Raw genomic sequence first — 14227 nt, 5'->3', positions numbered from 1 at the left:
TTTTTAATTTTTATTTTTTAAACAGTGTAAGCTTCAAGAGTGCTACTCTTTTTTTAAAAAAAAAATTTTTTTTATTGATTTCAGAGAGGAAGGGAGAGGGAGAGAGAGATAGAAACTTCAATGATGAGAGAGAATCATTGATTGGCTGCATCCTACACGCCCTCTTCTGAGGACCAAGCCTGCAAGGTGGGCATGTGCCATTGGCTGGAATTGAACCCGGGATCCTTTAGTCCACAGGCCGATGCTCTATCCACTGAGCCAAACCAGCTAGGGCATTAATATATTTTAAATATAGTCATGTGCCGCTTTACCACTGGGATATATTGTGAGAAATGCATCGTTATGCGATTTAATCATTGTGCAAACATCATAGAATGCACTTACACAAACCTAGATGGTATAGCCTGCTACACACTTAGTTAAATCAAACACAAAAGAAATGCTGCAATCAAAAGATATGGTAAACATGAGATGTATGAGGCTGCTGTTAGTGTAACCAGGCATATTGTTTTACAGAAAACGTTTTTAATCAGTCAAAAGAGTATACTCTAAGAATAACAATTAAAAGTATAGTATAGTAAATTCATTAGCCAGTAACAAGTTTATTATCATTATCAAGCATTATGTACTGTACAAAATTTTATGTGCTACTTTTATACCGCTGGCAGTGGAGCTTAGAGCCCTCTTCCGAGCTCATGTGGTTGTTGGCAGAATTGCATTTTCTTGAATTGTAGGAGAGAGGCCCCCATTTTCTTGCTGGCCATCAGCTGGATGCTGATACTCTCAGCTCTTAAAGATCCACACAGTTGCTTGCTATATAGCCCCCTCCATATGTCCTCTCCCACTTTGAACCTCTTGCAGAAATGACTCAGGCCTTTTTAAGGGCTCACATGTTTAGGTCAGGCCCACCTGTATAATACCCCTTTTTAACTTAAAGTCAAACTAATCACTGGAGTGATATTTCATCATATTCACAGTTTCTGCCTGCAGTTAGGGGAGGGGATTATGAAAGGTGTATACACTAGGGCATCTTATATATCTGCATTACCATAACATATATTCATTAGATCGAGGTATTACAGTTAACTGTTAGGGAAAGACCATGTCAGTTTAATTGGAATGTTAACCAGGACCACGACATTAATACATTAATGATGAAACACAGGAGAATTTCCCTTTTGCTTCCACTGATGGGGGAAGTTCCCATATAGGACTAGGTGGAAAAGCAGGAAACAGAAGTTTTTATCCTTTTCCTTGGTGCCATGTGATACCTAGAGGCTCTTTCACTTGGTTCTATTCCATTTTGTACTCAAAATTAAAGTCCTAATTTTACAAAAAAATGTCTACTTATTTATTGATTGATTGATTTTGAGAGAGAGAGAGAGAGGAAGGGAGACAGCGAAAAAAAAAACATTGATTTATTGTTCCATTTAGTTATGCACTCGTTGGTTGATTCTTGTATGTGCTGACTGGGGATCATACCTTCAACGTTGACGTATTGGGATGATGCTCTAACAAACTGAGCTACCCAGCCAGGGCTACATTTTTTAGTATTAAGAAATTTCTGTGTATCTTATGCCATTTCCTCTGTTTTCTCAGCAATTATGGCTGCCTTACATAGGAAACATAAATGCCATGTTGAAAAGGAGAAAATATTTGCTAACTTCCCTTTCCTCAGGAAATGCAGTAATAGCCAAACACATTTGACCATATTGTTCTAATTATACCATAATTTTTTAGTTCTTTTTCTAGTAGTGGTGACGATTTTCTATGAGACAGTGACATTCTTATGACCAGTAATATATTTTAGAAGAGTACATAGGTGCTCGGTATAGTATTCAGTCATGAAGCAGGAGCAGATAACTGGCTTTTATACTTATAAAATATCTGACTTTGGCCTAAATAATAATATATTATTACTAACCAAACAAGCACAGCAGACACAGAAATGATAAGGAAAATCATATTGATATGCCTTAATAATCACTAACCAGCTTATTAGGGAGAAAAAAAACACGTTTCATATTAGTGAAAGGAAAAAATGGCATAAAAAATGTAGTAAAACATTAAAATCTGCATGCAGGAAAGACACTAGGAACTGACTAGTTGTGGATGTGGAAAGAAAAGTACAAGGGCCTTAACTCCAGAGCAACTGCTATAAGACAGAATGGAAGGGGTAGAGAGGAGAGAAAGTGGATGTCTGTGGGACTGCTCTCTCATTATTCTAGACCCTGACCTTTTCCCTACTCCATCCATATAGTCCCTGATGGCACTTCTATGTTCTGACATAATCATGATCCCGACCCAAGACAATACATGATTTATTTGGGGAGGAAATCTGAACAAGTCCCATCCAATGAGTTCCTTCCCAGGATTTTTAAACTGGAGACACACAGGGTCATCCTCCCCTTGGTGGCTAAATCTGACGCACCCTGGAATCTGTCTCCCTCTTCTCTGGTTCTGGTGCATCAGCTGAGAATTGCAGCTGCCAAGTCACCACAGCTCGGCAGCTCCTGTGTTGAGGTCTGCCCCCTGGTTGTCAGTGCACGTCATAGCTACCGGTCGAACGGTCAGCCAGTCACTTAGGCTTAAAGTTTACAGGAGGTTAGAAGCCACATTTTTAGTCATGGGAGAAAGCAATCTTCAGTGAGAGAAAAAATGAAGCTGATATATTGAAAGGAGCAAAAATGAAAACTGGATGGAAAATATCCTGATGATATGAATTCCCATATTCATTTATTCCTGAGGCCCAGCTTCATTGCCAGGATGGTGGCAGTAGCCCTGTACATTTCTATTCTTGGGGTATGTAAGGTCACTCAGTATTCTTGTAAATTCTCTTTTGGGTATTTTTATTTTTACTTATCTAGATAACTAGAGGCCCGGTGCATGGATTTGTGCACAGGTGGGGTCCCTCAGCCTGGCCTGCGGGGATGGTGCCAAAACCAGCTCTACGACATTCCCTGAGGGGTCCTGGATTGTGAGAGGGCGGTTCTTGGGTGACGCACCCTGGAATCTGTCTCCCTCTTCTCTGGTTCTGGTGCATCAGCTGAGAATTGAAGCTGTCAAGTCACCACAGCTCGGCAGCTCCTGTGTTGAGGTCTGCCCCCTGGTTGTCAGTGCACGTCATAGCTACCGGTCGAACGGTCAGCCAGTCACTTAGGCTTTTATATATATAGATAAGCACAGGCTTCCATGTGATACATTGTTTTGTATTTTTATTGTTTCTCAAAGTCCTTGTGCAGATTTCTTAGCATCAGCCTATCTCCTGCCCGATATTCCATTTATACTGAAAATTTCCCATTGTCCTGGGCTTTAAATGTACAATTGATCTTTGAACAATGTAGGGGTTATGGATGCTGACCCCTTCTGCAGTCGAAATCTATATATAACTTTTGATTGACTCTTCTAAAACATTACTAATAGTCTACTGTTGACTCGGAGCTTTACCAGTAACATAAACAATCAATTAACACATAATACATTCTATGTATTGTACACCATCCTATCTAATAAAGACAGAATATGCAAATTGACCATCACTTCATGACAAAGATGGCGGCGCCCAGTCCCCTCAGCACCACCAGAGTCCCCCAGTCCTTTAAGCCCTTACCAAGAGGGAGAGGGGCAAGCAGCACCCCAGTCCCCCGCGGCGAGCAGTCAGCAGGGCGCTACTTGCCCCTCTTCACAGCAGCAAGGGGGAAGCGGTGCCCCGCGGCAAGCACACAGCAGGATGCTACTTGCCCCTCTTCGCAGTGGCAAGGGGCAAGCAGTCCTATGCAGCGACCACACAGCAGGGTGCTGTTTGCCACTCTTTGTGGCGGCGAGGGGCAAGCAGTCCCCCATGGCGAGGAGAGAGCAGGGCGCTGCTTGCCCCTTGCCACGGCGGTGAGGGGCAAGCAGGCCCCTGCAGAGACCAGGGCCTGTGGTGGCATTGAGCAGGCAGGTCCACAGAGAGCAGAGAACCATGGGGAGCGGGCCTAAGCCATCAGTAGGACATCCCCTGAGGGCTCCCAGATTGGAGAGGGTTCAGGTCAGGCTGAGGGACACCTCTAGTTTCTTAAAATAATGTAAGCTAGAGAAAAGAAAATGCTATTAAGAAAATCATAAGGATCATCTGTGAATTTTTTCAGATTATAGCAAATCTCCAAAAAATTTGCCAAAACATTTATTGAAAAAAATCTGCATATAAGTGGACTCACTCATTTAAAACCCATGTTGTTCCAGAGTTAACTTTACTTTGTTTCCAGACCTTTCTTTATATTTATTCTTTTGACTGAAATGCTCTGTTGTCTCTATTGGAGAAATACTGTTGGCTTTTAAGTTCTAATTCAAATTTTTTCTTTCCTCGATGCCACCTTCTTTTCACAGTTAATGGCTCCCTTAAAACTCTTTCTTCTGTATTTTTAAATTTCTTGCACTGTATTATCTATATATATAAAACCCTAAGTGACCAGAACAACTGATCATTATGACACACACTGCAGGGGGCAGGGCCAGCCAGCCAACCTCCTGCAGTCCCTTCCCCCGACCGACCCGGCTCCCATTGGCCCCTATCCAGGCGGGGCCAGCCAGACCCCACCAGTGCACAAATTCGTGCACCGGGCCTCTAGTGATGCTTATATATTGCTTAGCTCTCCTACTAAATTATGAGCTTCTGAAAAATAGGAACTATAACTCCTTCCTCTTTTTTTTTTTTTTTTACTCCTTCCTCTTTGATCTTTTTATCTTTAGCACTCCAGTTAATCCAATTGAGCTGTGAATATGTTGTGATTATTAGGAAGACATAATCCTTGTTACATAATTTCCAAATGATGAAGTCACCTTAGCAATACTATAATAATTTGAGCTTTAGGCACACTAATTTTATAAGAAGTTTTCATATTCTTAAAATGGTATAAATCTTAATTAAAAATTTTTATTACAGTGCTTTTATGTTCTCTTTCTTTCTTTCTTCCTTTTTATCTAGATAAATAAAATAAAAATAAAAATGCCTACAAAGAAATACTGGTGGCCTTACATACCCCAAGGATAGAAATGTACTAGAGCTACTGCCACTACCCTGGCAATGAAGCTGTGCCTCAGGAATAAAGGAATATGGGAATTCATATCATCAGGATATTTTTCATCCAGTTCTCATGTTTTCTCCTTTCCATATATCAACTTCATTCTTCTCTCACTGAAGATTGCTTTCTCCCCATGACTGAAAATGTGGCTTCTAACCTCCTGTAAACTTTAAGTACTTCAGCTTTAGCCAAGAGGAGGATGACCCTGTGTGTTTCCAGTTTAAAAATCCTGGGAAGGAACTTACTGAATGGGACTTCTTTTCTTTCTTTCTTTCTCTTTCTTTCTTTCTTTCTTTCTTTCTTTCTTTCTTTCTTTCTTTCTTTCTTTCTTTCTCTCTCTCTCTCTCTCTCTCTCTCTCTCTCTCTCTCTCTCTCTCTCTCCCTCTCTCTCTCTCTCTTTCTCTCTCTCTTTCTCTCTCTCTCTCCTGATGATTTTTCCTATAGCTCTTCAGAGAGAGTAGAAGGGAGGGAGGAAGAGGGACATACAGAGAAAAATATCAATGTAAGAGAGACATCGACTGGTTGCCTCCCACACACAACCCAACTGGGGATGGGGTGTGAAACCACAACTGCAGTATGTGTCCTTGACTGGGAATAGAACCTGCGACCATTTGGTCAGTGGGCTGACATTCTAACCACTGAGCACACGGGCCAGGGTTCTGTTTAATTTTAAAGTTTAATTAAGTTTTATTATATGCTGGTGTTTTGTGAAATATAAAGATAGTAAGGCATTCTTTGCCCTACAGTTTAACTTGAGAGATAATTTAAGTGTGTACACTCAACCTAAAATTCAACTTTAAGACCATTTAAAAAGACTAAGTAGCCCTTTGGCTCAGTGGATAGAGTGTCGGCCCTCAGACTAAAGGGTCCTGAGTTCCATTCCAGTCAAGGACACGTACCTCATTTGCAGGCTCAATCCCCGTCACTGGTTGGGTGCCTGCGGGAGGCAATCAATCGATGTTTCTCTCTCTCTATCTCTACCCCTCCCTTCCACTAAAAATATCCTTGGTTGAGAATTAAAAAAAAAAAAAAGACTAAATATAAGATTAGTTGATGCCAACAGCAAAACTTTAAATGTTCTGTGTTCCTGATGCCAACAGTAAAGTATTTCTATGAAGCCAATGTCTATATTTGGAGCATTTATGAAATATGAGAATGTGCTAATTGACTAATTGACAACTATTACACAAAACTTCTATAACACAGGAAAGGTACTTGGAGTCATCATTTTAGTAATTTCACAGAAACTTTATGGATGGATGTAGAGAGGTCTAACTGAAACAGTTTTCATTCCGTGAAATTATTTGGAAGTTAATATAAAATTTTCTGAACTTTTTATTTTGAATTCTTCAAGCACACATGTTTAAAGACAAGTTCAACATGCACCTTATACCTAGATGCAACAGTTGTTAACATTTTGCTATGTTTGCCTTCTCTTCCTCCTCCACCTTCTCTTTCTCTCTCTATATATACACACACCTGTGTTGCTGTTGAACCATTTGAAAGCAAGGTGCACACCTCAAGGTATTTGTCCCCTAAATATTCCAGCATAAATATTTTTTATTACACAAGACTTCTAGATTTCAAAACTACTGTGCAATATTTCCAGTTTAAGAATACACAGAATTATCATAAACCATTTATGGATTAAGTTATTTAAATTTGGAGAGTTGGTATGAGAAGTGTGAGCTGTAGTGTTCCAGAGAGGCTTTAGCTGAGCCAAGTCCAGAGTGTTTGGCAAGACAGAATGTCAAGGAGCAGTCTGCATGTTAGTCTGGCAACAAGATCCCTGGGGCATTAGGGCATTTCAGTCTTCATTGCCTTTGTGAAATAATGTGATATAAATGAAAAGGGTATAATTTTCAGGACAAAAATAAAAAGACTGATATTTCCTAAAGTATAAGAGGAGAAAGGAGTCAGCAAATATATTTTCCCAAAAATGGTTTGAGAACTTAGAACTGTGTTGTCAGAAAAGCCAGGCAGAGAGGAATTTTAAAGAGAGAAGCATGGTAAATTTCAAAAGTTGATTCAGATCTCAGTTTTGTTGTCTCTAGAGTTATTGGAAAAACCAAAATTCTACAAGATTGATTTTTAAACAAAATGCTAATTTAAAATAGAATATAATTCTATTTACTCTTTTACATTCACTTTTCACATAAAAAGCCATACTAACCAGAATTATGTGGTATAGGACAGGTAGATCACTTGTTCTCTATATGCCATTTTTTTTTATCATCTGAAAATTAAACACATTTTTTCATCTATTAATTCAGGACTTTATAACATGGTAAAATTTGGTGATATAAGATATAAGCTTTTTTGTAAACCCCCCTTTAAAGACAAAGTATTGTTAACTATGTTGCACTTAGGGCTTAAACTACTGCTTTTCAATAAAAAATAAATAAAAGTTGTGAAGAATATGAGTCAGTAACAATGAGCATCCTCCCAAGTTAGTAATAGTATTATTCATTATATTGTAGACCATTAGCCCTGCACATGAATCCATGCGCCAGTAGCTCTCTGTGGGGCCTGGCCACTCCACACCCGCTGCCCAGGGGCTCTCTGTGGCCCAGAGGCCCATCCACTGCCGGGCGCGGAACACTTGCCTCGTCACTGGGGCGACAACGCAAGCATTCCTCCAGGCCGCTCACGCTGCCCACTCTCAGCAGCCGCCTCCCCACCCACACCCCGCCCCGGGACTGGGGGACTCTGGCAGGGCTGAGAGGACTGGGCGCTGCCATCTTGTGGCTATGGGTGCCATCATCTTTGTGATGGAGTGATGGTTAATTTGCATATTATCCTTTTATTAGAAAGGATTAGTAATTTTTGGTTACTATTAAACAATGACTGTAAAGAAAAAAATTAAATATACACAATTCTTTTCTTCATTTCTCCTTTATTTCTAGTGATCAGATTTTCATAAAAATTTCTCTCTTTTACCAGAACTTTTTATGTGGGGAGAAGTGCCTGGATCAGCTAATTCAGAGACTACTTCAATCAGCAGATGAAGAAGCTGTTATTGAGTTTTTGGATGAAAATCTTAAGTCAACAAAATGCTGATTTATTATTTACTAGAGGCCCGATGCATGAAATTTGTGCAAGAGTAAGGCCTTCCTTACCCCGGCTGCTGGCACCGGATTCCATCTGGCACCTGGGACCTGGGCTTCCCTCACAGCCCAGCTTCATCTGGAAGTTCTTCCAGAAGGACATCCAGTCTAATTAGCATATTACACTTTTATAGATAATTACATAAGTGAAATGGACCTATGTTAGGAAGCTGACAGAGGCATGGGAATCTTTGAGACTGTTCATAAAGTACAGGTAAAAATGCACAATAATTACAAATGTTTTTGTTTTTTAATCCTCACTTGAGGATATGTTTATTGATTTGACAGAAAGAGGGAGAAACAAACATTGATGTGAGAAACATTGATCGGTCTCCTTGCACATAGGCTTCAACTGGGGATTGAAGCCACAACCTAGGTATGTGCCCTGACCAGGAATCGAACCCACAACCTTTTGGTGTACAAGATGATGATCCAACCAACTGAGCCACCCAGTCAAATATGTTTTTTAATGAATCAATCACATTTCTTTTTCTTCATGGAAGAACTTGAAAACCAAATTTTAATTTTGATGATCTCATAAACAAAGTGTTTTTCATGATTTAATAACATGAAGGTTAGGATTCTACTCAGCAGGAAGATGGTTTACCTGATGCTTCCCAGCCATCACCCTGTGCTGGTAGACTTGCCAAGGGAAGAAAGCTTACCTAGCATTGTAAGCTTACCTAGCTTACCTCCTCGCTAAGGAGGAGGCTAGGAAAATTAGTAACTAGAGGGATGGTCTGGGCCACATGAGTTGCTCAGGAGGTACAGGCCCAGTTTCCTTACGCAGAGTCATTCACGCACTTGCCGATAAAGCAGTTCTCTATGCATTATTCTAGTAACGGAACATGTGGGTCTGATTCTGCCTGCTGGCTATGTCCCCACACTGGTACACTGACTCCTGGGGAGATGCTGGGGGTGGCTCATTCACATGACCTTTCTGCTGGGCAGCACTGAGGCCTGCTCTCTGGGGTGGCCGGGCTCACTTTATTTCCCAGCCCATCTTGAAGAACATCTGGAATCCAAGAATCTTCTCAAAACTCCTTAGGCCTGGTAATCTTTTTCTAATTAACCATTTTTTTTCATTTCTTCATGCCAGCTATATTGCAGAGATAGATTTAACTCTTTGACTGTTTATTTCTTTCACTTTTCCTTTTCATGCTGGGATTGACTTCTGCTTTGATCTAATCCCTTCTTTAACTCTTGTTTCTCATCTTCTAAATTCATACAAAAACGTGATTCACCCTCTAGTGAAGCCTCTGTCATATATAGTTTTTTGTAGCTTAATTTTCTTTCTTTCTTTTAAACTAAATCTTTATTGTTCAGATTATTACAGTTGTTCCTCTTTTTTCCCCCCATAGCTCCCCTCCACCCAGTTTCCACACCACCCCATGCCCTTACCCCCCGCACTGTCCTCATCCATAGGTATATGATTTTTGTCCGGTCTCTTCCCGCACCTCCCACACCCCGCTCCCCACAAGGATTGTCAGTCCACTCCCTTTCTATGCCCCTGATTCTATTATATTCACCAGTTTATCCTGTTCATTAGATTTTTTATTCACTTGATTTTTAGATTCACTTGTTGATAGATATGTATTTGTTGTTCATAATTTTTATCTTTACCTTTTTCTTCTTCTTCCTCTTCTTAAAGAATACCTTTCAGCATTTCATATAATACTGGGTTGGCGGTGATGAACTCCTTTAGCTTTTTCTTATCTGTGAAGCTCTTTATCTGCCCTTCAATTCTGAATGATAGCTTTGCTCTGTAAGTTCTTGCTATTCATCACTTTAAATATTTCTTGCCACTCCCGTCTGGCCTGCATAGTTTCTGTTGAGAAATCAGCTGACAATCGTATGGGTACTCCCTTGTAGGTAACTGTTTTTTCTCTTGCTGCTTTTAATATTCTCTCTTTGTTTTTTGCTCTTGGCATTTTAATTAAGATGTGTCTTGGTGTGGTCCTCTTTGGATTCCTTTTGTTTGGGGTTCTCTGTGCTTCCTGGACTTGTAAGTCTATTTCTTTCACCAGGTGGGGGAAGTTTTTGGTCATTATTTCTTCCAATAGGTTTTCAGTATCTTGCTCTCTCTCTTCTTCTGGCACCCCCATAATTTGGATGTTGGTACGCTTGAAGTTGTCCCAGAGGCTCCTTACACTATCTTCATATTTTGGATTCTTTTTTTCTTTTTCCTTTTCCGGTTGGGTGTTTTTTGCTTCTTTGTATTTCAAGTCTTTGACTTGATTCTTGTGATCCTCTAGTCTGCTGTTGGATCTCTGTATATTATTCTTTATTTCAGTCAGTGTATGCTTAATTTCTAGTTGGTCCTTTTTCATATCCTCGAGGGTTTCACTAAATTTATTGGCCTTTTCTAGAAAATTCTTGAAAAACCTTATAACCGTGGTTTTGAACTCTATATCCAGTCATTTGCTTTCCTCCATTTCTTTCATTTGTGACCTGTTTCTTTGTCTCTGCATTTTGGCTGCTTCACCGTGTTGATAAAGTGGCTTTGTGTGCTAGGTGTCCTATAGGGCCCCATGGCTCAGCCTCCCCAGTTACCTGAGGTGGACACTCTTGGTGCACCCCTTTGTGGGCTGTGTGCACAGTCTTGTTGTAGTTAAGCCTTGATTGTTGTTGGTATCACTGGGGGAATTGACCTCCAGGCTAATTGGCTGTGAGGATCAGCTGTGTCTATGGGAGAACTTCTGTGCTGGAGACACCCTTATGAGACAAGACTTGCTTCAGTGGGGCTTTGGTGCTCACTGAGTCTGCCCCCTGAGTGTGTCCCTTATGGATCTGAGGAGTTGTAATCTGGATGGTCCCACTCTGATCCCTGGGTACACTGGCTCTTGGATCTCCAAGGAGGTGCTAATTTAGCCTCTGCCTGAGGCCACCCAGCAGGAGCTACAGAGAGATCTGCAGATTGCTCTTCTTTGTTTGGGTTTTGGAGGTGCCCAAATGAGGCCCATCTGTGAAGCAATGCAAGTTGCTGCAGAGCCTTGGGCCTTCTTTTGGATGTTCTGGGTCTTTCTGACTCAGCTGCAGTTAGTTAGGTAATTTTAGATTTCAAAGGACCAGGCCATTCATATGCAAAAGCCTCTGTGCACAGCTTGGGTGGGGCGGGGTCTCAGAGAATCAACAGGGCAGAGCAAACAGCTATGGCTGATCCACAGCCCTGCCCTAAGAGACCCCTGGGTCTCAGTGTCCCTCGGTAATCACTACAAGCACCTCTGAGAGAAAGCCGCCCTTGAGTTCCGCCCGAAGCCAGACAGTCCAGTTTCTCCCTGTATGAGTCTGGGTCCCCAGAATCTCACCTGGAACTGGAGTTCAGAGCAGTCAGGAGCTTGTGCCTCCCTCCCGCTTGAAAAAGCCAGCCATGTACTCAGTTGCCAGCCCTCTCCGTGCGCACCTCTGTACCTCTGCCTTTACTTCCGCAGCTCCTCTGAGTCTCAGTGTGCTTTTCTCTTTCCTTCTAGTTGTAGAATTTCCACTCAGCCAGCCTTCCTGTGGTTCTGGATGATGTCCGTTTTGTCTTTTAGTTGTAGTTTTGAAGTGGTTGTGCGAGGCAGCAAGTTCAGGTATTTACCTCTGCCGCCATCTTGGTTTCTCCCTGTCATATGTAGTTTTTCTGGGGGTGTCAGCCAGTTCTCTTTGAAGTTGTCTAACAACTCTATTTTCCGTCTTTTGACACTGTGTTTGGCCTAAGTCTTTTTCTACACCTTCTAAATTCAAAGTCCTTTCTCTGAGAGCATCTCTTGTGTGATGAAGCTCAATTTCTAAGCTATTGAATTTACTTTCTTCTGCTTTAGAAAGTTATTGAGAAAGAATCTCATTATTATATTTTAGGTCTCTCTTTATCCTTTTCATACTGATATATTCTTTTAAATTATACTATTCATTGATTAGCTCCTTATTTTTTTCATTCAGCATGTTAGAAATAAGGCGAGCCCCAGAGTTAAGGGGTCCTGGTAGACCACAAAGGATACTTGGGGGTCAGACAGCAAAGCTGTATCTTTACTTCTGCAGAAGGGTGTGCAACCAACAAAGAGTCTGGTAAGCAAAGACTTCCCACTCAGATTTAATCCCTGGGACAGTCTGCCCCTTACCCTGATTGCTAAAGGCTTGGGTTTACATTCTTGGCATGATTGGCTAATTCAAAGGAGGGCAGGGAGATTTGACATTTAGGAAACCAAATCTGAAAATGGTGGCCTCCTGGGAAATTGCAAGTCATGCAACTTAGAATAGCAGCTGAGAGAATCATTAATTGGCTACCCTGCATGCCCCCATTGGGGAGATCGAGCTTACATCCCAGGCATGTGCCCCCGACTGGAATCGAACCTGGGACCCTTCAGTCTGTGGGCCAGCGCTCTATGCACTGAGCCAAACTGGGTAGGGCTCAAAATGATTGCTCTTAAGCTAAGGAACTTCCTCCTTTGACAGAAAAGATTACAGGTTGACTCTCATAATTCTCAGAAGCATAGACCTTGCTTTTCACTTTTGGCTTTAATATTTTTATGATGGTCTGAAACTGATCTTGGATATTAATTACTGTCTTTCCTTCCCTATCAGCTTTGTTGTGAGCATGATCCAGTTGTTGTCAAAGCAACGTATTTTCAGTTAGTAGGTGAGATCACCTCTCCTGTAAGGATTCCTGCTTTCCAATGTCTTTATGCACTTTACCTTGTTCCTTTTGATACATGTGTTTAGTTTCCTTCTTTTGACACTGTGTTTTCCTTAGGTCTCTTTCTACACCTTCTAAAACCAAAGTCCTTTCTCTGAGAGCATCTCTTATATGATGAAGTTCAATTTCTAAGCTATTGAATTTACTTTTTTATGCTTTAGAAAGTTTTTGAGAAAGAATCTCATTGTTATACTAGAGGCCTAGTGCATGGATTCGTACACTGGTGGGGTCCCTTGACCTGGCCTGCGGGGATCGGGCCGAAACCAATCTCTGGGTCCGGGGTGCAGATGAAGCAGATTCGGGGCCAATAGTGCCCCAGCAGCAACCTACCCCATGGCCAATTCCATGAGGAATCAGGCTCCCTCCTCACTCCTCCATCCTCTCTGGGTCTGGGGTGGAGGTGAAGCAGATCGTTATTATGTTTTAGGTTAGGGCTTCATTTTGTCCCATAAACAAAACCATTCATCTTTTTCTCTGTAAAGCAAGTTGTAGGTGTCTTTTTGATGTCTGACATTGCTCATGATCCTATAGCAGTAGCATATCTAGACCTGTATGAATCAACTTCTGCTTCCAGTCTTTCTGTGTTTTGTTTTTCATTCTCCACTTGGAGTTAGAATTATATTCTCAGTTGTCAGAACTTCAAGCTGTCCATTATATTGGAATGTTTTTGTTAATGTGTCCTCATTCAGTTGTATTGTTTTTTGAAGATGGTCATCCTTTTCTTTGACAATTGTGGTCTTGGTGCAGGCTGCTCAGGGAGTTGTGTCTTCCTTCTACTTCTGTCATTGCACGTTCTTCCATGGCTACATGGATTTTCTCTGGGTACTCCGGTTTTCTCCCACATCCCAAAGATATGCTCCTGAGGTGAACTGACATCTAATTTGTTCCAGTCTGAGTGGATGTGGGTATGAGTGCACCCTGCAACGGGAAGGTGGCCTGTCCTGTACAGGGCGAATGCCTGCCTTTTGCCCTGAGCTACTGGAATAGGCTCTGGCCTCCTGTGTCCCTAAACTGGAATAATCAGGCTGGAAAATAATGATCTCACTTTTATTAATCTTTCTTAAATGTATGTATAGTTTATATTTTTTCAGTGTTTAATATTAGAAGTGTTTTGAGTCTTTATTTAGAAGTTTGGTGATGTGTTTGTGACCAGAAATATGCTGTAGGAACTTTACTCTTGTTTATTTCAATTAGCCTGTGGTAAAATGGTTTTATCAGATGCTGTCATTTCAACTTGAAGTTTTCAAGAACCTATCAATGATGTTTAGTGAGGATTTCCTGTATATACTATGTGTTTTCCTATACCTACATACCTATGATAAAGTTTAATTTATAAATTTAGGTACAGTAAGACATTAACAACAATCCTATAAAATAAAAGC

General features: G+C 41.1%; 1 protein-coding gene across 3 annotated transcripts in view; it reads left to right on the top strand.

Annotated features, from left to right (window-relative positions):
• Window positions 1-8709, top strand: part of MTRF1 (mitochondrial translation release factor 1) — a 44079-nt gene extending 35370 nt beyond the window's left edge. For all 3 annotated transcript variants that reach the window (XM_080661093.1, XM_080661094.1, XM_080661092.1), the window contains one exon: window positions 8007-8709. In XM_080661093.1, the coding sequence (XP_080517219.1) occupies window positions 8007-8123 (117 nt within the window). In that variant the 3' untranslated portion in view covers window positions 8124-8709. The remainder of the gene's footprint in view (window positions 1-8006) is intronic.
• Window positions 8710-14227: the final 5518 nt, after the last annotated feature.

This window comes from Plecotus auritus, assembly GCF_963455305.1.
Source record: "Plecotus auritus genome assembly, chromosome: 3".
NCBI lineage: Eukaryota > Metazoa > Chordata > Mammalia > Chiroptera > Vespertilionidae > Plecotus > Plecotus auritus.
The sequence above is the reverse complement of the archived record's forward strand: the minus strand, read 5'-3'. Positions and strand labels throughout refer to the sequence as shown.